At 45.3% G+C, this 25,405-nt stretch overlaps 1 protein-coding gene and 1 long non-coding RNA gene across 11 annotated transcripts in view; one reads left to right on the forward strand and one right to left on the reverse strand.

The window, feature by feature from the left end:
- The window catches only part of LOC135904590 (uncharacterized), a 900,492-nt gene extending 894,123 nt beyond the window's left edge, over positions 1–6,369 (reverse strand). For all 9 annotated transcript variants that reach the window (XM_070537279.1, XM_070537280.1, XM_070537281.1 and 6 more), the window contains exon 1: positions 5,873–6,369. In XM_070537279.1, coding sequence (XP_070393380.1) covers positions 5,873–5,998 — 126 coding nt within the window. In that variant the 5' untranslated portion in view covers positions 5,999–6,369. The remainder of the gene's footprint in view (positions 1–5,872) is intronic.
- Positions 1–25,405, forward strand: part of LOC135904591 (uncharacterized) — a 161,074-nt gene that overhangs the window by 70,432 nt on the left and 65,237 nt on the right. Inside the window, exon 1 of one of the 2 annotated variants that reach the window (XR_011514006.1) lies at positions 7–42. The exons of the other annotated variant lie outside the window; for it this stretch is intronic. This is a non-coding gene — a long non-coding RNA (uncharacterized lncRNA). Of the gene's footprint in view, positions 1–6; positions 43–25,405 lie in introns of those variants that run through there. 2 annotated transcript variants of the gene reach the window in all.

Raw genomic sequence — 25,405 nt, forward strand, 5'->3', positions numbered from 1 at the left:
GTCGCCGTCCATCCTGCCGCCTCAACTGTGGTTGCAGTGCACGTGAGCTCTCCTTTTCAATCCTCCGAAATGTTATCAGGCATGCGACGCAGCTGGTGAAGTGAGCGGAGGCGTGCGCAACGAGAAAGTACGCGGTGTGACGTCATACCAAACGGTGGTGGCGGAAAGGCGCGGTGTGCGCAGGGGAGGAAAATCTGTGGCTCGGGGCTACTAGTGGCGCCTGCGCAGTAGTGACTAGGGAGAAAGAGAGAGCGAGAGAGAAATATCCGCGGCGAGGCACGCGTTGTCACGTCATGTCCCTCCTCGGAGCACCACCCCGGCGAAATCGTGAGTTCGCGACCAGTAAAGCTTTCGTTTAAAATCAACCTCCAACCGTCTTTGGGCGTGTCACGCGGGTGCGCTCATCATATCAATTGCTTGCCCCGGTTCCCTCCTGGTGTCTCAGCTCCACTTACTCAAATCTCGTAAACACCCTGAGGCGTACGAGCATGGCTTTAATCATCTGCGCCATTTCCTGTTGCGACTCCAATATTCCTGAATTGTGACGTTACGACTGACAAAAAGGCATGCGTATTTCACGTTGTTTAAACAATCCTGTATCTGTACATTCTGCATACAAGTGCAGACGTGGGCTCATATACCCCCGTACAGTAATATCGACGTCTTCATGTACGTCGTGTATTTTTCTTTATTTTTTTTGTAGTTTGTCGTAAAAGTAGCTATGTAAACGGCGAAAAAGTTCAAATAGAGAAACTTGCATGAGTACTAGAAAGAAAAGGCGAAGAATTGTTCTATTTTTTACGTTATTATAGTGATGTGTCGGGGCCTCTGACAAACATGCATATGAGGAAATATATTCTCATGTATTCGTAATTCCAGTTCTTTTTTTTTTCAGGAATTCATGGTACAAGTGAAGGTAGACACTGCTCCAACTTTTTTGTTTGCTCTAGAGTTCAGTCTAGATTACTCCATTCTTTTATATATTTAGTACAGGTTATGACATGCCTGAAGGCCAACAGTACCAGTGCTTTAGTTCAACTATTATATCAGATCGCCAAACATTTTGTACTGTGTATGCAAATACAGGTGAACTTTAAGTTTCACATCCCTCGTATTGCCTTCTTATTTGAAGTTCCTCGTTATTATGGCACAACTTGAATGTGCAGGTGCAGTAGTAACACGCACCGACTACATACTGCGCACTGAATGTTTGCTGGCTTTCATGGCAGTGTTTCTGTAACACTCATCATGCCTTTCTTCTGCAGCAGAAACAGCATAACATTATTATTTGCCAATGGTCAATTCTTTCAGTGTCATTTTAATTCCGAGGGGGGCTGTCATATGGCATAGAAAAAAGATCTGCATACGAATGGAACCTTGCATCGTGCAGGAAGCTCAGTAAAGATGTAGCCACACGCGAGCGCAAAATCCGGCCTGCTTCACAGCCGAAAGACGCAGCCGCAAATGGGCAAGGCCGCATTCACAATGTGGCAGCACGCTCGCGAATCCGTACCAATCCGCATCCTTTTTCTGGTCTCCAATGCTTCGGCATTTTGCTAAAGCACCGGGGGCGATACCATTTTTCTCTATGCCTTGCTCCAATTAATGCGCATGTGTTTATTGCCAACGAAGCAACGATGTAAATCCACGCGTTTGCGATCATATACGTGATTCCACGGCCCATGTGCTAAGGACTGACGATGACTAGGCTAAATAGAGGATAGACGACTACCAAATGAACGGACGGACTGAAATAACAGCCACAATATTGAATCCGTTCAGCTAGCGGAGAAAGCAGGACTCGCTGAGCGCAGCACGTTTTGTTGACGCAGGCGTCACGTGATGTTTTGTCCCCTGCAAAAATCCCTGCTTAGTCCCACCGTGTGAATGCGCTTTTAGGCCCTGCAATCACAGTGATCTTGACTTTACTTGCTGAACTCACAATTCCGGTAACTGTCGAAACCAGACCGTCTACCAACGACTCCCGAATGTGCCATGTGCCTGGGCCAGTCCACAACACGTCGTACACATCGATACCTTGTACCAGGCTCTCACAGTATCTACCATCTCTACTTTTGTGGTGCCTGCACCCTCTCCAAGCTCTTTCCGTCATTCCTTGTATCAAAAAGAAAACGGACATGCTATCTTCCTTCCTCAAACAACCCGTATTTTTATTCCTGCATCAAAAGCACAGTCAATGCCTCCATGTTTGTACGAATGGTTCAGTTTCATCCAAAAGTTCAGCTGAAATAGTGATAGTTCCCGCGAAATCTATCACCATCCAGTTCAAGACAGCTCACATTACGTCACTGACGGCTGCAGAACTAGCTGCTATCGGTGCAGCTCTGAAGTTTATCGGTCACCATTTATCACAGTCATGGTACGTCTTTTGTCGCTCGAAGGCAGCTATTCATTGTTTTCTGTCCCCATTCAATCACGGGCCTAACGAACAGCTTGTCGCAGACATCCGACTAATTCACCGCCGAGTAATCAGCTATGGGTACATCATCATCTTTACGTGGATACTAAGTCACTGCAGAAATTTCTATAAAGAGATTTCGAGTAACGAAATTCACTTGAGTTACACTGTGCCAGTATAAGCTTGCTTACGAGGGAGTGAAACCTTGTGATTACATCTATTCGCGACAGTGGTATCAGTATACAGTCGACACCAAGGTGGGCCAATCGGATAGCCTCATCTGTAGTACTGTTACCATAAATTCTGCAGTGACCCGGTATCCACCGATTGATTATGTGCCCCTTGCTCATTATTCGGGGATGAAGTAGTCGGATGTGTGTGACTGAGAATTTACAAAAGCCATCTTCACAGGTTGGATCGACGTCTACAACTCCGTCTATCACCAGGGAGACCACGAGCAGAAGGACCACTTCTGTGCACCCTGTGTCTAGGCATGGCATTCACAAACGCCTATTCCTTTCGCATTGAAATAATCGACATGCTTGCTACAACTGCGACGACGTGGAGACGAGCATGCACCTCTTCTGTGACAGTTCCCGTTAGTGTGGCAATAAAAGTGCTCATGGTCATGCTTGACTAACTCGACGAGCGCCTGTTGACAGAAGAAAAAATCCTAGCCCACAATCCTAACACACTAGCCCAGACCGATTTCAGAACTTAAGGCATTAATTGCACTGCTCCGACTCTTGATGACTTGTGAATGGTGCGACCTACTACGAAAGTTTTAGCGCGTTGCATCACGTTATGGTTGGAACTTTTTCCCCCTCTATTTTTATCTCTTCTCCCCTTCTACACATTTCATTTCCTTTACCCCTTTGGGCGGCACAGGGTAGCCAATCCGTACTTACTGTTGCTAACCTCCCTGTCTTTATATACATTCTTCTCGCAATGCAGTTGGGGCAGGTGGCATTGTCTTTGATTAAGCCTTTCCATTCCCACGTGACAGCAGGGACGAAGAATCTTCAAAGCTAACAAGGGCCCTGAATACAGCCAAACGAATACAGCAGCAGGAAGCAAAAGAGTTGATTTAGGAGAGACCCGTTCTTAAGTCAACGCGTCCTAGATAGCAGGCCTCTGCACTCTGCTTTATGACGTCATGCTAATTGGAAAGATATTTTAGCTGCCAAGTCTGGTGTTATGAAAGCGGTGAGGTTAAAATCACCCTGGCTTACTCGAGAGCATACCCATTAGATTCCATGGCAGTTGGGCTAGGCAGCATGACGTCATGAAACTAAGTGCACAGGTCTTGCGGTATCTAGGAGGCGTTACCTAATTGCAGGTACTCAAGAGACGGGAAAACAGGTCAACTCGTTCCACTTTGTAGAAGTGACACCACCAGCGGAAGGCGCCACATCCACAAACGCAGTACGACTCACACTCATTTTACTTCTAGAAAGTACACTGCTCGCTCGCACCTGCGAATGTTAAACAAAGCAAACACCGCCCGAAAAATTTTGAGGCTTACTACACATATTTCTTGAGTTATGGTGGGATTGTTTCGTGTTATGGACAAAGCTATCCTGTCTTTTTTTTTTTTAATCAAGGCTCTCGCAATGGCTATAAAGGTTTTGTTTTTTCTTTTCTACTTGGACCACCTCAAAAAAGAGCCTGCAAACTTTGGTGAAATTTGGTCACTCTACATGAATTATGAGCCCATACGGACATCATTTGGAATATAAATCAAAGTAATTCATGCACAAACTACGCTAATTAGAAAAATTATTTCTTCGTTACAAACATTATGCCATGGGTTTATGAGAAAGTTGCTGGAAATCATCATTAATGTCTGGATCCATGTCCCCATATTGCAAATTGGCCATCTCCACTAGAATTACTGGTCTAGACTTAGCTAACTTCGCCTTAGTATGCACGCGCAACCGCGAAACGTGGTTTCCAGTGCAACCCTCTTGTGACGTAGAGGAGGGGGGAGGGGTGGGTAAACTGCAGCTTTCCCGTAGGGTGTGGTACAGTGGGCCATTTTGGCTAGGCTGCTGAAATAATCCTGCGTTCAATCGAGAGCTCCGCAAGCGCCAGTCGGTATCAGGTAGTGATAAGCAGGAAGCGTGACTGCTGCGTGACTACGTTTTGTATCACCTACCTACGTAAGAGAGGGCTTGGACGGTTGGACCCGCTTCGCGGGACCTCGCGTCTGATCAGATAAAATGAACGATTAACTTGATGCCACTTATATCGGTCTACGTAGCCGTTTTAAAATGCGGAAACGCATAATTACACTTTTATGACCGTTCCCTTAAACTTGCCAATATAATCATGTGCCGCAAGGGTTGTAACTCAAAAGTAAATAAATGTATTTAGTTTATATGTGAATGAGTTGCTTTGGTGTATCTTTTATAAAGTGCCCGCCTCGGCATCATCACTGATGTAATTCGGGTAAATATTATAGACTTATAAACTGCTCGCAGTAAAAGAACTCTGTAGTTTGAACTTTGTGCGTGTGTGCGTGTGTGTGCGCGCGTGCGCGTCTGTACAGGCAAGTACAGCTATGTGTATTATTTTTCACAGATTCCAGTTGTCATTAAATCTCCCTACCTTCTTTCTGCTGCTCTTTTTTTTTTTTACTACTCCCACCGCCTCTAGAGATGACACATATTATCTTCACTTCTCGAGAATCTCGTTTGGCGGCATACAGAATACGTTTGGTATTCCCCACATGGTGTCGTTTACGTTCATCCATATCCACGGAAGAGTCCTTCTTCGGACGACAAAATACAGAGGTCCAAAAGTCAACTATTACAGGGCGCCCTTGTTATACTCTGTAAAGCGTTTATCTATATCATTGCTAGAACCACATGAACATGACCCGTAACTTCGTTTTTGTTCAGCGCCAGCTGTAAGACGCATGTGCTAGGTTTTTATACGTAAATTTTAGCTTGCTGAGCACTGACCACTGCTACAATGTGACGCAACTCACGCGCGCACTGTTAATTAAAAGACTTAAAAAGTATGACCATTCTTGTAATATATCATTTATGCTTTCTTCTGTTTTCTGTTAGCTTGCTTTTCTATGATTTCACTAAAACAGTCCGCTCACTGCTTTTCCCTAATGCTACGAAAAATATGGTTGATCCATGTTTCATAGGAATCCGTAGAACACGAAAGTTAAACGTGTCTTCACAGGAACTGCTGCATGTTGATTGTACGTAAAGAATTAAGTTGCAAGTCGCCATCAGCAGCACCCTACCACTGCACACATATCCTTGACGATTGCCACAAAAGCTAAACTTGTCGAACAATTCGCGACCGGGAAACATCCACCGGAGAAACTGCATTGCACGCGCAGGAGCACTGCGCAAATCCGCCATAAACCACAGGCGTTCGCAAACCGAGCAGCGAAAGCGAGCGGTTTTTTAGTAAATCGCTTCGTGAACTCACCATCCGTTGCAGCGAAAGGAGCTCGATTTGCGGGTTGGTGACCGTGTTGCAGGTTTGCTTGATGCGTGGCGTCCTGTTGGCGAGCAGCGACCTGCTCCCGACTCGCTTCGGCGAAGGTACGAGCATTTTGGTCGGGTTCCAGTGTCTTCGGAAGCAAGTCGTGACGCGCTAAGCTTCAGGATTACGAGTTCCAGAGTTCGCAGCACGCGCCGCGAACGCGCGAAGGCGTTCTGCTTCACGCTTACGTCTCTCTCGCTTGACGAAAGCGAGATTCGCCCCTCGACGAAGTTGCCTTTCTGCGCCACTTTGCACAGCAATTTTCCTAGCGCCACCGCAAGCGAAGCAGTAGGTGGCGTGTAAGCACTGCTGACGCATATTCTGAAGCTGAACTCTGTAGGCGACGAGATGCCACAGGCTAATCCGACGCGAAAGAGAAACCGTTTGCAGAAACTGCGCCGTCACTGCAGCAGAACGGTCGTTTATGCCATGATGCAGTATTTTGCTTCACTGCTCTTAGATGGCAGCGCCATCCCTGTCAAGACAGCATATTTTATGCCTTCGCGGCGACGTCACATCCGTTACAGAATGTTGATCGTGGGCACCGGCGTAAAACACTTTGGCATTAAATATTGTTAGGCATTTTGTTTCATTAAGGGAGGTAACTTTTACTCCCCTCATGACTGCAGCTTTCGTGTTGCATAAAATTGTGAAATCTTTGGATACGGTTGCGGCCGACCATACATGTACAGATAAACACTACGTAGAGCATTTGACATGCATACCTGCCAAAAAAAAATTATGAGGTTTTACGTGCCAAACCACTTTCTGATTATGAGGCACGCTGTAGTGTAGGACTCCGGAAATTTTGACCACCTGGGGTTATTCAAGGTGCACCTAAATCTAAGTACACGGGTGTTTTCGCATGTCGCCCCCATCGAAATGCGGCCGCCGTGGCCGGGATTCGATCCCGCGACCTCGTGCTCAGCAGCCTAACACCATAGCCACTGAGCAAACACGGCGGATATAACTGCCAACTCTCGCGATTCGTTCGGGAGACTATTGAATTCCAACAATTTCTCACTATTTCAAGACATAGCCTTAGATCTCCCAAAAGACTGCTTCAATCGCGCCCAGACAAAAACAAAATACGAAAAATAAATATGATGCGTCATGCAAAGCGTAGCCGCAGCGTAATTAACTGTATGCCCCGGGTAGCTAGTAAGGCGCGGGTTTGTATTCAAGCGCTTTGTGTGTAGGCAGTCTACGCCTAACACAGTTCGCTTCAGATAGAAACATGCATTGAGGATCGCGCCTGAGACAAAGGCGTAATATGTGTAGCATAGTGGCCGCTCTTCTTATGTTAGCCTCACCGCTCTACAGTCCCATTATTTCGTGAATCATATTCAGAAACTGTTATTCAATTATAAACGCTCGCGCGCGTAGTCTCCGGTCACTGTACGAGCGCAGATAGTTTTAGTAACTGCACTGGCAGCTAATCAGAGCTGTTTGTGAGGTTGTTGTGGCAATAGAAGCCCTTCTTTCACCCAACTTGCGAGCCCGATATGAGGCCGTAATGACGCATAGTACCTGTTCCTTAAATATCCGAGCATGCATGTGCCGTCTTCGTTCACAGTGGGAGTACCATACGTCTAATAAATGCGCTAGCAAATAGACATTGCTGCATAGCTATTAAACATTGCTGTAGCCCAGAAAACTAAATAGCGATTTTTTTTTGTCATTGTTATGTGCTTTACTATCCGACTGTTGCTATGCGACGGGCTTAGCGAGTAAAGCGTGTCAAGCACTATCTTGTCTGACAAGCTTGCGTGGATCTAAATGTCCGGAAAAGTGCGTATCTGAAAGTAAGAGAAGTTGTTAAAAATTTACACATAACACATCCCTGATGTTTCTCCCTGTAAGCGAGGTTTCCTTAGTATTGAGGAAAATTGCGTTGAAACACAACACATAGCATGCACAATGTGCCTGTCTCATTATTTACAAAATACGGCGAGTCCTTGCCTTGGGACCATTTCTTATTGTTTCGCAGCTGCCTGGATCTTCCGAAGATGTACCTATCACAACTGAGAGAAATGACATCTTAAAGCCTTTTATATACGTCTTATGAGCCAAAAGCGTCTTTCTTACAGGTTAGCAGTTCCAAGAACCTTGTCTACTATTATTTGCGAAACGCAACTGCTTTTGCTGCTGCTGAAACGCGCCACGCTGACCGATTCCGCACGTTTATATCGCTTGCTACAATGCACATGCATCACAAATTGTGTGGGTGAACTAAGAACACATGTAGCTCAAAACCTTTAGTCAAACTCCACAGTCGACCGGGGCTGACTCGATATTCATGAGAGTTAGGGTCACGAAAAGCGGGCAGAATCTGTGGTCCGAATGGACTGCGTTAGCACCAAGTCTATAGTAGTTATGGTGGTTAGAAATGGTTAGAAAAAATTCAGTGACAATCCACTCTGTGAATAAGGATGACCAGCGAAGCATTAAATGTGGGTCCCTAGATGGCGAACTTCTTCTGCGCCGCCGGTTGGCCCGGCATTGCACTATCTTCGGCAACGGCCCGAGTATGGGGAGCGCTTAACACTTGCTTCACCTCCGCCGCGGTTTGGACCAGCATTGCACTAACTTCGGGATCGGCCCACGTATGAAAAATTTTTGGTCTATGACCACGGAGACGAGATCCACCGGAATCTAGCCATAAGCAGCCTCCCTGTAGAAAGACACCAAAGGGGGGCGAAGAAGTAAAAAAAGCTGCACCCTAAAACCTTCGCCAGCGTATGCTTACTTCGAGCGACTGATACATCAGGAACAGTTAAGCTGTATAAGGGAGTTCTCATGCACTTCAAATAATAAACAAGGCTCGCCCGCGGCTGCAGGGTGCAAAGGTCTAGGTGCCATCTCTAGAGGATACCCGGGAGGGGCAGTGGGCTCGGCGATGGGCTGAGGCCCCCTAGATTAGCAGCATGCGGCGTCCCGAACATGCCCGTAGGTGCCTAAAGCAACGCAGATGAAATACTGACTCACTCGCGACGCGCTCCCGAAATGTTCAAGTGCTTGGTATGGCACCACCAAAAAAAAAAAAAACTGGTGTTAGACAAAACGCCTAGACCCGACATCTGCTAAATGTCGTAATGGGCTCCTAAAAACGACCGCCAATGTGGAGCAGGTTAGATGTGAACTGAGAAAGAAAAATTATTAAATACAGGCTGAGATAAAAAAAAAAGCCAGGAAGTTGTCGGTTCAAGTGACGTATGTGAAACGTAAATTCAGTTTACGTAATTTCGTTTCAAAGGGAATTCGGGCCTCGGATGCAGTCCACGTTGATGTTTTTCCTTTTTGATACAGGACACGCCACCGTAGGCCTTCAACGCCGTTGCATGAAAACTGTCCTGGAATAGGTTAACACTTCGTTCTACCGATAAAATGGCATCTCTCTTCAATGCTGTTTCCCATCCTTTAACCCTTTGCATTCCGTGCTGCTCATTATAGAAGTAGTTATTTAACGATTCGCTTTTCATTAAAAATTGCCAAATGATAACGAAAGAAATTTGCCGTGTTTAATGAACCACAATTATTCAAGAAAAGGAACATACATGCACAGCACGTGAACGCTAAGAGTACATAGTTTCTCTTTGTGGAACCTCTCAATGTAGTCTGATGGTCCATCTTCAATGCAAAGATACACCATTGACTTTTTGCACTGAAGCATAATCCTGCGTCTGCTTCAGATGCAGAAAAAAAATACAAACATAGCGCAAAGTTCAGTTCGCATTATTCACACAAAGTTCACATTATTCACTTATCATTTACACCCAATGTCAAACCGCGAGTGCTAAAATTTCGTGCAAAAAGCCAGTGGATTATTGCCTTACTTTGAGACATGATGTATCCTTTTAGCCATTTTTTTCATGTACAAAATGAGCGCCCATAATGCCATTTTGTCACTAAATGGAAAATTACAAAAAAATTGTTGAAAATATGTGCAACTGTTTAGTTTTTCATATTGCTCCCGCTTCAACTAAAGCATACACCCTATCAAATTATGATATATTTTGTTTTTTGCTGTAGGTGTACAATATAGTGGAACAAGTACAACCCACTCCACATAATTTAATTCGTGGGTTGCAGTGCGCAACATGGTTTCCTTAGTTTTTCAATATTTGTGGGCCTCACATAAAGCGAATATTGTGCTCTTTCGCAGGAAAAATACTGGCAAATAGTAACATTAATATTTATCAGCAGTAATACGCAATATAAACCCCAAAAGCCTTTTTCTTATGCACATTTGGCGCGTTGCCACAGTACGCGAAGATCCACGCGTGAGGGTGTTTTATTTTCGTACTAGCAAGCTATTGCTCGGTCTCGTGTAAGATGTTGTGGAAGCTAATATCTGCCTTTTGTTGCACCAAATGGGAATCATTTTCCCTAAAAGCTAGAACGTATTTAGGAGATATGCTCTTTTCCTACAATCCCATGGTTTCGCATGGGTCGGTCCTTGCGTCGGTCGGCCACTGGTCGGGGTTTTTTTTTCTTTATTGATATGGTATAAGGAGATGTTGGCGCGCAATTTAAGGCGCCGGCTACTCCTTATCTCTTGGGTGGTTCCGTCACACATTATTCAGGGTTCACAGTTACATATCAAATAATCTTTTCACACAAGCACCAGGACTTATAACGCAACGTTTCCACAGGAAGCCTATGGCAAATGTCTCCACACCTATGTAGTCGGAAGTCTCAAAAGTACAAACGATACTGTCGCCTAATAACACATTTTCTAGTCAGCGGGTCAGCGGGTACATACAATGTACATGGCAAATGTCTCCACACTTATGTAGTCGAAAGTCTCAAAAGTACAAACGATACTGTCGCCTAATAACACATTGTCTAGTCAGCGGGTGGTACTGGTCGGGTTCCCGGCGGGCAGATTCCTCCTCACTCTTTAAAAATGAAGTGGTCGCAGGTCCGGTGGCGGTATTCGAAGCACAATTTTTGAAATTTCCATGTAATGACAAACATGGTCCACTGAACGTCAATTTCGTACATCAAAAATGATGAATAAAATGATAAGCCTTTACATAAATTAAGGCAATAACCCGGTGTGTAAAAAAAATTATTTCCCTGCATGTCTGCTTTGATCTTAAAAAAAATACTGGAAATATGAGCCAAACTGAAGTTCGGGTTATTTGAAAAGGCGGCAGCGGAAAAAAAGGCACGGACGGAGATGAGACGACAAGGACGAGCGCTGAACTTCCAAGAAAATTATTGTGAATAACTGACGAATAAATACGTGCTGTTGGAGCCGGGGTTTTGTCATCTGCGCATGTGTATTTATACCAGCTCTATGTCTGAAAGCATGATGGATGCTGACACAACCCTCCCGAATCTAGAAATACTTCAAGATTCTGCGATTTCCCGTGTCACACATGTTTTATTCTTCTTGATAACGGAAGTGTTTACAAAGCCGAGCGAACTGCCCTCTCAAGTCAGGCAATGACTAGCCATAAAACTTTCAAAATCGTTTTCTTCTCGCGCATTTTTTACGGTGTTTGCATGCTCCCTTGACCTATCGTTAACACACCTGTCAGTTTGGCCAAGGTACACTTTTCTGCACCTTAAAGGAATTCGATAGATTGCACCTTCTTCGCATTCAAGAAAAGGCCCCTTGTACTTTGTGCCTCAGTCACGTTGCTGGGTTACCGCAGGGTCAGTCAACCTGCAAAGCTTTGAATGGTGTAGGGGGCAGAGAACATCACTTTCATGTCGCGGCAGGCGTGATATTCGAATTTTACATTATGGCTACAGTTGTTGCCTTTGGGGCAAGAAGGCTCAATTAAAGAGCTCCCAGGTTTTGTCTTTCCCACTCACAGGGTTTTATTGTAGCGGTGCATTCTTTACAGGAGGAAAGCTCGCCTGGAATTTATTAATTTATGGGCCCGTAATCACTACGCCTATCATTCAGGAAAGCGTTTACTCACTTGTTGGCGTTCGAATTCCGCTAATTGTTTTGCTGATTAGTATAGTCGCGCAACAACCATCATGGGGATAACTAACCCTGGAATACGCAAGAGAAGCTTCGTAAGTATGGTCCCTGAAATGTATGCCTGACACACACACACACACACACACACACACACACACACACACATATATATATATATATATATATATATATATATATATATATATATATATATATATATATATATATATATATATATATATATATATATATATATGCTGCTAATGGGATTAATCATTTGAGTACGATTTCATTCATTTTGGCATAAGTATACAATTGCAAAGGAATATGTTATGGCACCCACGGAATATAAACCTCTCTTACATAGCTCTGTATGCTGCAAATTCGCCTGATATAAAATGCACGAGCCAAACGTCCTGCAAGAACTCTAGCATGCAAACACTTTCAGGGCAATGTGTGCATGTAAAATCTTTCCATACTATAATTGTTCATAATTTTCGCCAGAAGTGTCATACTACAAAACAACCATGTGGTTGTGTAAAATCATAAAGTGTACCCAACTCAAGTAAAGATTTCAAACTGGAGAGGCGAAAAACGGGCCATGTGCTCAGACGGCATTCATAACTAACGAACGTAGTTGGACATTTGCAGCTAGAAGCAAACTTTCTACAAACCAGCCTTGTTCCTGATGGTAATATCTTGCGGTTCAAGTTTAGTTCAAGTTTATTGTTTGTTATTGCATGTACAATGAAAAAAACGGACTTACATATTGTACACAGCATCAGGAGGTCCCAAAGTAAGAAACTTCCAGGGGGACTTCCTATTGTTAGTGGGCACATAAGAGTATTAGCGCAGCAAAAACAGGGCGAACATAAATATATGCGCCAGGAAATACAATCTGTAGGAAATAACTTATAATAAATAAAAACATTTAGATATACGTTGAAACAGCGCTATACATAAATAATGCAATAGACACTCATTAACAGGAATGTCTAGTAATGTACAGAAAGAAATTCACTTTTCCACACCTTACTAAAAACGAAAGCTCCAACTTGTTTTACAAAAATATGCAGCCCAAGAATACAGTAATAAAAATAATGTAAATGAAATGTAATAATTACCGAAATACATTTATGACAAACGAAAGTATGCTTCTGCTAACAGCATTTTTTCATGCTGTGATTAAAAAGCTGTTGTGCTAGAGATGACTTAATATTAACAGGGATAAGGATCCTAAGCGCAATGGCATAGAAGCAAAGTTTTGTATAATTGCATTTGGTTTAGTTAAGACAAGGCTATTGCTCTCTGAAAACCTAGTATTATTTTTGTTGTTGAGGTTATCAAAAGGAACGTTGTCTAATGATATCCACGACGAAAGATATTTCACGATGGCGGGAAAAACTAGACCTATCCTCATCAGCACCATCATCATCATCCAGGCTACGTCCACTGCAGAGCAAAGGCCTCTCCCATACTTCTCCAACTGCCATGGTCATGTGCTAATTGTGGCCATGTTGTCCTTTTATTTTCCCGTAAGTATTCACACTTGCCGGCAATTGTTAAGAAGGGATGAAAGCTCGGAAATCACCAAAAGGCTGTACTGGCAGCTCTGCTACAACTCGCAAGACTGTTCAAGACTCCATGTGAAAGCAGCTGTTCATTTGTTTCTATTACTGTAAAGAAACTGAAAAAAAGAAGTCGTGATGCAGTTTTGATGACGATTCTTTTTACATAGCAATATTGAACAGAAATAATATTTTAAAACAAAAAGAAGCTGTAAAGTCTTCCGGAAATTAAGAACAAGTATAGCTAGAAAGAAAAGGAAGCTATGATGTAGTCATAGATAAAAAACATCATGCAGGCGTGAAAGGTTAGGCATTCATTCTTATACACCATACACTGAAAGCCAAATAGATGAAATGGCATCTCCACCGGAACGCCGTTGTGGTACGGCTCGTACAGGAACACAGATGAGAATGATACATAGATAATATAGTGTGTACATACAGATAGAGTGAAAATGGGCTAAATGATGCAATACATTTTTTGTGATGCACGTAGCATCACAGGGCCCTTTCGCCATCTCTACGGGGTAAAAAAACATCATTGTTGTCCCTAACATGCCTACAACATAATATGTATCCTCAAATAAAAATAAAGAACAACTTCGAACACCTTTAGTATCTGCGCACTGCGTAGCATTCGATGGATGTAAGCACAGTAGTTTGGTGAGTCACAAAAGTCGGCGTGTATAAATTCCACAAACTGCATTTTAGACGCCATCACCATTAGACGAGCAGATGGCCCCTTTTTTGTGCATTCGGTGACCATTAGGATAAGTTGACAGCCGACGGGAAGCTTCGTTGCCTTGAGTCGACGGTGTTTTTATGTGATTGTTGCAGCCGTCCATCCTGCTAATCAAACTACCCTCGGTTCGCCAGACAATGTGGTACTTGAGTGATGGCAACGAAACAATTGCGCCGCTTTGCATCCAAGACCACACGCGGGACAGGATACTTAGGCCAGGGTCCTTCGACACTTTTTGCTGAAGAGTATTGAAGGACTATGCTTAGGTGAACGCGCGGCTGTGGTCCACATAAACATTCTTTCGTACGACGAGGCTCTTGTCTCGCTTACACCATCTGTACAAAGATCACGGTAATTTGAAATTAACTATAAGAATGTCATAATTCAACCTTTTGAATAGACCATGAAATTCGACAAGCAAGAAAACAACCGGCTGAACTGCAGCAGACACCAGTATGCGACTCCACAATTGCCTAAATGCTCGCACTGCTCTAGATCAGCTTTCTTTCTTTAATTTACAAATTGGTTTTGCCTTGAAATACGCAGCAAATTACGCATATATTTTGTATTAGTAGGAAGGATGTTTAGTTTTTAGAAAACCCTCAATTGGCATTCATTGTACACAAATAGAAAATAGCGCTTTTCTTGGCAGAGCTCAAACTAAACAAATATAAGTAGAGGTTGTTTGTGGCCGCATACACAAGTACTGCTACTACACAGGTCTAAGTAAACCTACAGTGTCCCCTCTCAAGTACGCACCATAACTCTACTCCCACTCCGAGGTAGTTCCAGGTAGAACTTGTGAAGCAAGTTCTGCAGCTTACATGCGAGTACTTGGTGTGTAAGTTCTATCGGTGAAAGGGGCACCCCGATTCTTTCACTCTGTGATGAATATCCAGCTCTGATGTAGCCTACCTTTGTTGTTGAACAGTTAGTTATGAAACAAAACATCATGAAAGTTGGAAATGAAATCATTTCGCACAGGGAATATCTACGATACTGGCCGAGTGTGTTTACCTGTGGTCCAGCGTGCTTATTGTGTGGTGTGTATTCTGTGCCACTATGAAAGTCCGCTCCTTGATGACATTTAGCTCACGCGCCGTGTCAGTTGCTTTAATACCAACCCGGCTGGCTTAGACTCGATAATTTGTCATCAGGACTCCCTATCACCAGGTGCAATGCAAACTCAGTGATGAACAGCGTAAACAAATCCTAAAAAGTACCTTAATAGCCTAATCTGCACTTTAGAGAAGCTGTCTCCAGGACTACTCGATTTGCGTTATTCTGTTGTTTCTCCCTCTCCTATATTTTGATTCCATTCACGGCGCATTCAACATTCCATTGCCGTTCTCGGCCTCATTGTCATTCGCTGAGCTCTTTTGGTCGAGTCCTTAGGAATCGTGGAAGAATTCGTATGCCTGTAAGAAATCTGCCGAATAGTTGGCTTCAGAGAAGAATGACAAGGGGGAGGAAAGAGAAAAGTAGAAGGCAGGGAGGTTAACTAGAATAAAGGCTCCGCCATACCCCTTGTGCGCTAAAGTAAGTTGGCTAAGTTGGCTTGGTGGCTATGGTGTTGGGTTGCTAAGCACGAGGTGGCATGTTCGAATCCCGGCCACGGCAGCCGCATTTCGATGGGGAGGAAATGCGAAAACACCCTTGTACTTAGATTTAGGTGCACGCAATGGAAACCGAGGTGGTCCAAATTTCCGGAGTCCCCCACTACGGCATGCCTCATAATGAGAAAGTGGTTTTAGCACGTAAAAGCCCATAATTTAGTGAATTTGAATGTATCACTGTCTTCCTTCTTTACTATCCTTATCACTTAACCTTTATTGGCGTTTCTGAGTACTCTCAACGTTCGGGGATGCCCTCTAGCATTCCTTTGCTCTGCGTGCAGGAGCTCTCACTTCTTGTACCCGCAAGTGGTCACAAGGACCCCGAAAGGTTAGACCAGGAGGAAAAAAACAGAAAGATGGGAGGTGAATAGTTGGGACGAGCAACGCGTCAAAAAAATCGAACATAAAGGTAACGTTATCTTCAGAAAGATTGATAACCAGGTGAGTTGGAACGTATCTATTCTTCGGCAGCGCGCATATAAACGAAACACGAGAGACTATACAGGCCAAGTGCTGAAAAATGATTTTACATGGCGAAATATTCCACGCGCTTTTTTTCCGCTCGTACTTAAGAAATACAAGTTTTCACACAAAGTTGCAAAATGAATATGAATTTCTATGCCCAAATAAGTGGAGCATCCCTCCATCTATTCCATAGATGTTATGACAAGAATCCATTGACAGTGTGATAGGTCTCCTAGAAATTCCCCTACAAATGCGCGGGCCTCGTCAAAATATGGCAGCGGTGACCTAGAGCTACAGCCATAAAGAGATGTCGTTGTTGCAGGATCGAGCGAAAGGCACGAATACAGAGGTTTGACTGCGGTCTACAAGGATTGAGTGATTCTTACGAATGTTTCCAGCGTTGATCCTGCAATTCGTCCAAAACAGCGTTGTTTTCTTTGTTTGTTTTCTGTTTTTGCCTTCCGACGTACATGTGTTTCACATTTGCGCTGGTCGTCGAACTAGACGTAGTCTCCCGGGTTCCATGTCGAAATCTGTACCATTAGCTCTAATGGTTTGCAATAGTGAAGCAGCTCATTTCCTCTGCGATGATATCTCTAAATTGCGGTAAGCCCCTTCTCGGCGGCCGTCTGTGTATATGAAGCTTAAGGTTAGATCAGTTGATTTCTGCCAATGTATTCGATGAGAATGAACAATTAGTGTATTGACACTCAAGCAAGTCAAAATATGCTACTCCCGTGAGACTTTATGTTCGAAGAAAACTACACTTGCGAATTAATTCACCATGACACTAGCGTCAAGCCGAGGCAACTTCTATAGTGAAGACCTCGCAGATACGTCGGACACCTATCGTTCATAAAACACGCAAGGTTTTCTAGCCATGTTCGACACAACGGCATTGATTCATATATATCATTAACCTGAGTTGGCCGAGCAGTGTCATCGACATGCGAGTCCATGACAACACAGCGTTCGGGGCGCCAGCCAAAAAGAGGCCTGTATTTTTTCTTCCAATATTTAGAGGATCTCTGTCATTCGAAGCGCCAGTTGTGCCTCTGGTCTGTGGCTTAAAGTGCATGGTAAATACTGTGGTGCTGTGTTCGAATCGCTGAATATGTAACACTTTCTCGGTTGTTCTTGGCTAATGTCACGATGTTCAGCCCGAAAAGCTCAAAGATACGTAGCCATCCGTGTCATCAGGTGGTACGTTATGAACATGTCACTGAAGACGATAATTCCGAAGACTAAAAGTACATACAACCGAGCAACCGAGCCATTGACATGATTTTCTGTAGTATAATAATGAACGTGATTGATGCAATCCTCGATCAGAGGGAACACAACAATCCCTTTAGCATCTTGACATTTTAGCAGCAATATTATAACCTTCGTAGTCTTTTTTTTATTTCTTGTTTGTTGAGGTGCACTTGACAGCGAATGAGGGAGTGAAGCACGACGCCCGACTGGTGCAGGCAGGCATAAATCATTGCATAAAAAAGATGTCTGTTGCCTTTTACCTGGTATGGTGATGCAAAATATGCAACATTCTGATGAATCCTAATTGCTGCTCTTTCAGAAAAGTAAGTGACTATAATGCAGCAGAAAAGTTTTCGTATCACACCGTCAGCATCCTTTAAGGCAGCCTTCGACATACGCTCGTATAACCACGTCATAAACGTAAGAAAGAGTAATGTTGTGCAGCGTTTGCAATTCTGAATTGCGAATTATCGCTCGCTGGCGTTCCGCGAGAATCGGTCGTGAATATTCATGAGCATCTGCGCGTAGGCACTTTACGCGTGGAGCATGAGAGGCGAAGCGTGCATGGCATCGCCATCGATCACAATTTAGGCGAAGCCCCGTGCGCGTGGGAGCTGAATATTGTTTTGTTGTTTTCGGGTAATGCGGCCGAGAATATTCTTGGCATGCGCAGCCGACAAGGACCTGTAGAAAGCACACAACCTTGGCTCGCCATCGAATCAACCTTCGTCGCTGCGATTATGGAAGGAGCGACATCATAACGTGCAACGTCGACATGGTTTAGCTTTTGTGATCATCGTGGCCACAATGATAGTGCATGTGACTTAGTGTCAAGTGTGTCTCTAAAGGTGAAGAACACCGTTACGCTTCGACTCGCCCCACGCCGACTATCATAATCGCATTTCACTTCTGATCATCACGACTAGAACACGCGTGTCCAATATATGAACGTCAGCATAAGCTCCGTGTTGTTTCAAAGATGAAACACGCGGTGTTGCCTGATTTGAAGAACATTGAACGAGGGTGGCTGTACGTTATGGTTACGTGACACTGACAAGTTTCTTGAAAAACATATATGAACACTGGTAGCCCTTTTGCCTTCTTCAGTGATATCTCATACCGTACCAAGCAACCTACCGTTTTCGCCACATTGCAATTCTTATGTCAACTAACCACGGACAATTTCATGATACAACTTTTAAAAAACAAAGTGGAGCCTTTATAACATTTTTTTTTGTTCCTGCATCCAGTATTCGCTGTAGAACTTGTTCATTGGAAAGCATTCTCTTCTCACCAGTTGCTATAAAGCATCTGCATTAGAGATAATTATATTCTCAACAAGTACGGATGTATGCTTTTATACATAATCGATGTGCACGAGGAGGAGTTATGGCCCAGAAATGCTCCTTATAAATTTGGAGGAAGCGCACCTAAATAAGGCATAACAAGGTTGCGTTTGCAATATTAGAAATCAGGTTGAGGTCTGTAAAACTTACAAACTTATGGTTGTCACTGAACAAAAACACCTATCTTAGAGATTCACCATAAAATATTGAGCTGTGACATCTGTAGACACTAAACGGCAGAACCATACAGAAAAATAAAAGAACGAGAGGTTCGCGTTTCAGTTATAGCCTGGTAGCGCCTATTTGGCACTTCGTTGCCACTTGTGCTGGACTGCAGAAGCAAGTGGCAGGGGGAGTGAGGGTTAGGCAAGAGGAAGCACGTTCGTTATTCCGAGGCAATCAACATTTCCATTTCGATACGCCTTTTGACGATAGCGCGCTACTAACGTGAAAGATGGAGCGCTTCCCGCTCTTATTTACATACCATTGCGTGGAGAAGACGACGAAGTGTCTCCAGGCAGAACGCCGGCTCTTCCAGCTCTACTCATTTTGTGAATTTTCTAGACTTTGCCAGTGGACTGCTATTTCCTGCTTAACTGCGATGGAGATGGAGCCTCACGCGCGTCCGCCGGACACGGCAGTGCCCGCGGCGGCTGCCTCCAGGAAGCGCAACGGCACCGAGAGCGACACGGACAGCGACGACACCATGCAGTACTATATCAGCGGAGACGATTCTTGTGACGACCCCTTCGAGCTGGTGCGGAGTCGTAAAGCAAAGCGAAGATTTCTCAGCGCATCATCGAATTCGAGTGAGTCCACCGTGAGATCTTCGCGGGATACCGAGGAGCTCACCATCCTGTTCTCGCCAGTTGTCGCCACTGACAACCTGAGACGCCTCAACAGGCAAGCCGTGTCTTCCCATCTAGAGGCGCTGGTTCCAAATGAAATCAAAGACATAAGAGTGAACACCCGTAAGAACGTGCTAGCGATTGACGTAGAACACGCGGCTGCGTTGGATTCCTTGCGCAAGATCACGGAACTTGGCGGGATGAAAGTCCGCCCTTATATTCCGCTGGGCAAACAAGTCCGTACTGGCGTTATATACGATGTTGACGAGACCATTGTCGACTCCGATCTGTCAATCTTAATCAAGCCAGCTACAGAGAACACCATCATCACAAACGCGTTTCGTCTCGGCACGTCACGGTGTGTGAAGATCATATTTAAGGGCGAATCCCTCCCATCGCATGTAAAAGTGGGCCACTTCCGACACGCAGTTCGCCCCTTTATACCAAAACCACTGCAGTGCTGGAAGTGCATGAAGCTTGGCCATGTGAGTAGTGTGTGCAATAACACTACCGTCTGTTCTCGCTGCACTGGGCCCCACACCACAAACACGTGCGAGGCCAGTGTGCTGAAGTGCACAAACTGCAGCGGCCCTCACGATGCATCTTCGAAGGAATGCCCTTTGATTCGAAAGGAAATGCAAATATTGAAGAAAATGGTTAGAGACCACTCGTCTCACCGAGAAGCAGCAGCATCTATTAAGCGACGACGATCACGTCGCCGACGTCGATCAAGACCCTCCAAAGCCTCTGCAGAACGCCACACACGTATATCACCACCCACTCTTCCGCCCAGGCCAAACGCAGTCAGCTCAAAGGACACGGGTGCATCGAACAGCACAGCTGCTGACGCGTGGCCTGCACTCCCGAAGCTACATGCCCCTACTGAGCGAAGTGATACTTCTACAGCAGGGGACACTTCGTCTGTTCCTGATAAATTGGCGGACCAAGATCAACAAATTGTTGTTATGATCAGCTCTCTCGTGAGTGCTATTCGTGTCCTTCTGGACAAGCTACAGACACCAACAGCTCGAAGTGCATTGCAAGTGCTGGATGCCATCAGTCCGGTTCTGGCGAGCCTTCAGAAGTCCAGTGCTTGAGAACTTCTACAGCAGAACCATGGCTCATCGACAACAACAACGATCGTTCCGGGATGATGTGAGAAGTGCCTCCATATTCCAATGGAATGCGAGAGGCCTGAGGTCCCGTATTTCGGATTTTCGACAGTTCGTATTTGCAAACCATTTTCCTATACTGGTCATCTGTGAACCGAACTTATCAGCCTCCATAAGACTATCGGGATATGAATCTTTTGTTTCCAACACGTGTGTCCGTAGCAGTAAGGTTCTGGTCTACATTCGCAAGGACCTTACGTATTTTTCCGAACAAGTAGCGCCACACGACGGCAACCAATACGTCTGTGTTACTGTGAAAAAGAAGAAGCTGTCTTTCACTCTTATCGGCGTCTACCTTTCCCCAACAAGTCAGTTTGACAGAAAAAGACTGGAATATATTATGGCTGCTACTCCCGGTCCTTGGATAATAACAGGGGACTTCAACGCTCACCACCATATATGGGGAAGCTCCAGGATAAATTCGAGGGGCAGATCACTAGTATCCTTTGCATCAGGCCACAACCTGTGTCTTCTAAATGACGGAAGCCCGACATTTCTGCGAGGAACTACGTACAGTAGCTGCCTTGACTTGACTTTGGTGTCACGTTGCCTGACTTTGAGCGTGCAGTGGTTCACTGATATTGAAACCCATGGAAGTGATCATATCCCGACCTATGTGAGAATTGATGGACTAGACGCCACATTACCGGTTGTTTCTCGCCAAATCGACTGGTCAGTCTTTCAAGATCGCGTAGAAGACACATGCAAGACACATATTGCACGCAGATTAGAAGACATAATTGCGGACGCTATGCAAGATTGTACACGCTGCTTCACACATCCATCAAAGCGTACAGAGAATGACATTGAATTGGAAAGGCTTCGTGCACTACGTCGCCGAGCGGAAAGGAGGTACAGGCGCACGAAGTCAATTCTTGACCTCAGAGAAGCTCGGCGCATGCAAAAGAAGATCAAACGCCGTATGGATAAGCTAGCGGATCAAAGATGGAAATGTTTTTGCGACTCACTAGACCCCCGCAAGCCATTGTCCTGTGTATGGCGTACCCTACGGGGTCTTTGCTCAAGTCCCCAGCAACGACGCCCATTCAACGCCCTTGCTCTTTATCAAAACCGCTGTGAGATAGACGTCGCAGAGGAATTTTGTGCGAACGTCGCCGGCGGCACAGTTTCAGTCCCTGACATGGCTCTAGGCAACATCCCCGGCCCACGAGATGCAAGTATGGACGCTCCATTCTCTATGGAAGAGCTAGAAGCTGCTATGGCGCTCTGTAAGTGTTCGTCTTCACCGGGGCCCGATGGCATAACATATACTGCTTTGCGCCACCTAGGCAGAGAAGCACGAAGAGAACTCCTCAGCATTTTTAATAGTTCATGGCAAGATGGTGTCGTCCCACAGGAATGGAAACGCAGCCGTCTGGTACCGCTTCTAAAAGCAGGAAAGTCACCGCTCGAACTGGCATCCTATCGGCCTATAGCTCTTGCCAGCTGCGTCGGGAAGCTCATGGAACGTATGATCCTCATGCGTCTAGAATGGTACCTTGAACACCACAAGATTTACCCTGACTCTATGGCGGGATTTCGACGGGGTCGTTCATCGATTGACAATGTCATCGATCTAGTAACATCTGTGGAACAACAAAAATATCGGAAGCGATTATCAGTAGCACTCTTTCTTGACGTGAAAGGCGCTTACGACAACGTTTTCCATCAAACCATTCTAGACGCACTTTTGACAATAGAACTAGGAGGACGAGTATATCGATGGGTCAGTAACTACTTGACACAAAGGTCCTTGTTCGTACGAACGGAACATGGTCCGACTACCGACCACTACACATGCCGAGGCGTTCCCCAAGGTGGTGTTCTAAGCCCTATTCTTTTCAACCTCGCGCTTCTTGGGCTGGCCGAATCCCTACCGGAAACAGTGAGTGTTTCAAACTACGCCGATGACATCTGCATCTGGACATCAGCGGTCACTCGCCTGCAGGTTCGCGCACGGCTACAGAAAGCAGCAACACAGGCATCTGACTACCTTCACGCACAAGGCCTTACCATCTCAACAGACAAATGTGCGTTAGTCGCTTTTACGCGAAAAGCGATGACTCCTTATCCGGTATGCATCAATGGTCAGCCTATCTCCTACAAGAGAAGTCACCGGTTTTTGGGCGTCATTGTAGACCGAGACCTTACTTGGAGCCCTCATGTTGCCCACTTAAAGAAGAAGCTCACATCTATTGTTCACGTCTTCAAGTTCATCGCCGGCAAAAGATGGGGATCGTCAGTGGGCTCCATGCTACAGTTATATCGAGCACTGTTCATCGGATTCCTACGCTACAGTTCTCCCGTGCTTGCTAAAACATGCAAGTCAAATCTTCGAGAACTTCAGAGCGTGCAGGTGCAGGCACTACGTGTTTGCCTAGGCCTTCCGCGCAGCGCCTCAACAGCTGGAACCATTGTAATGGCTCAAGACCATCCGATCACGACTTATATTAGTACCGAAACGCTTAGAGCCCATGTTCGTCATGTTTCACGGATGCAGTCAAGCTCTCTTGCGTGCCTGCCGGAACGACAACCACAGGCGTCTTTCTCCAACAAGGTCAGCATCCATCGTGCCTCCTTACCATCGGGTTTCACACCCTCTGCACGTTCAACCTCAGCTTTGTGGTGTTTAAAACAGCCTCAAGTGCGTCTTACGGTTCCAGGAATAAGAAAGAAGACCGACCTGCCTACCTTGGCCTTGAAGCAAGCAGCTCTGGATTGTTTGCACACTTTCTACTTTGATCGAATACACATATATACGGATGGCTCTTCCACTCAGACCAGCTCCACCAGCGCAGTGGTTATACCATCACGATCACTAAGCATCCAATACAAGATTTCTCATTTGACAACATCGACTGGTTCGGAGCTTGTTGCCCTCCGAGGTGCCGTTGCTTATATTAATAACCAACCGGCTAATCGGTGGGCTATATTCTGCGATTCCAAGGCGGCCTTACAATGTCTTCTGGCATCTCTTCGTCGCGGGTCATGTGAACAACTCGTGTCGGAGATACGAGAAATGCACCATATCATGATCGCGAAAGGACACGACGTCGTGTTTCAGTGGCTGCCTGGTCATTGCGGTATCTCCGGCAACGACCTCGCTGACGAAGCTGCTAGAAAAGCACACGAAGGAGCAACCCTTGTTTCAATACCTTTATCGCGGACCGATGCAGCCCAACACTTAGGCAAGCTAGCGCACTCTTTGACATTGGAGAAGTGGCACACATCTGAATTCACTCACCACCGCTTGCATTCCCTCGATCCCTCTATGCAACTGTGGCTGTTACCAGGTCTTCCGCGAAATGAGGAAACAGTGCTGTGCCGCTTACGTTTGGGAGTCGCATTCACAAATGCTTATGCATTTCTGATTGGAATGGCTGATAGCGCCGAGTGCAACGCCTGCGGTGTCGAGGAAACCATAGAACACCTACTGTGCTACTGCCCATCTTATGAAAACGAAAGGCAAGACCTCTGCACAGCTCTCAATCAGCTAGATGGGAAGCCGTTCACCTTGAAGAAGATCTTGGGACCATGGCCTCGCATATCGCAGCTACAAAAGGCCACAAAAGCGCTGCTGCGATATTTGAAAGCGACCGGATTGAGTGAGCGCCTGTGATTCGGACTGAGTTACCGACTGATATCTCCAGTGGACTTTCTCTTTTCATCTTTCCGTCCCCCTTTCCCTTTCCCCAGTGTAGGGTAGCCAACCGGGCTCAGTCCTGGTTAACCTCCCTGCCTTTCTTTTATCATTTTCTCTCTCTCTTGCGTGATCATATTTCTGCAGCCCCTCCTCGGCACGTAGCATACGCCATCATCAAATATAAATATGCATCTTGGCCATTATCACACGTCATTGGTTCTGCGAACGCACCGGATCCTGACTTTGAAGTAACACTGCAGTGGTTTTGTTTCTCCTCTTTCTTTTTTATGTTCTTTAAGCAAAGTAGTGCTCCGGACATCGTCACATGCCTGTGTACCGGTAAATATTGATCAGAGCAGACAGCCGGGCGGCAGAAGTCAAGCGCCTGGAAAATCAATGCAAGAAAAGTGCTGTGCGTAGGGTGAAGGCAATAAGTGGATGTAAGGGTGAGGAGAGGAGAGGCCATAGTTGCGAGCAACGAACACCATTCCTAAAGCATTTGAACTGTCTACACTGTGAAAAAGTTTGCAGCCCTCTGGGCGTATCTTGGTTCACAGTCGTCTCGTCCTTACTCAAGCTTTCTTTGAAAAGCGGTGCGCTCCAAGTTAATGTAAGGAAATGCTATTTCACGCTGACAACACGCATCCCATGCGTGACTGTTGCCTGTGTTTGACTGGGTGAGCCACGTTAAAGAACGGAAATGCAGGCAAGGCATATGATTATGTTTTAGGAAGAACATAAGCCTCAAAGGGTGTGAACTCAGTGTGTAGTGGGCGTTGAAAGTGGAGTGATATCGAGATGCAAGTGTACCACGATGGAATATCAGTCACTTGATTATTTTTTTACTTATCTGTAGGCAAATGAGGCATCGTGGG

Source organism: Dermacentor albipictus, chromosome 4 (assembly GCF_038994185.2).
Source record: "Dermacentor albipictus isolate Rhodes 1998 colony chromosome 4, USDA_Dalb.pri_finalv2, whole genome shotgun sequence".
NCBI classification, from domain to species: domain Eukaryota; kingdom Metazoa; phylum Arthropoda; class Arachnida; order Ixodida; family Ixodidae; genus Dermacentor; species Dermacentor albipictus.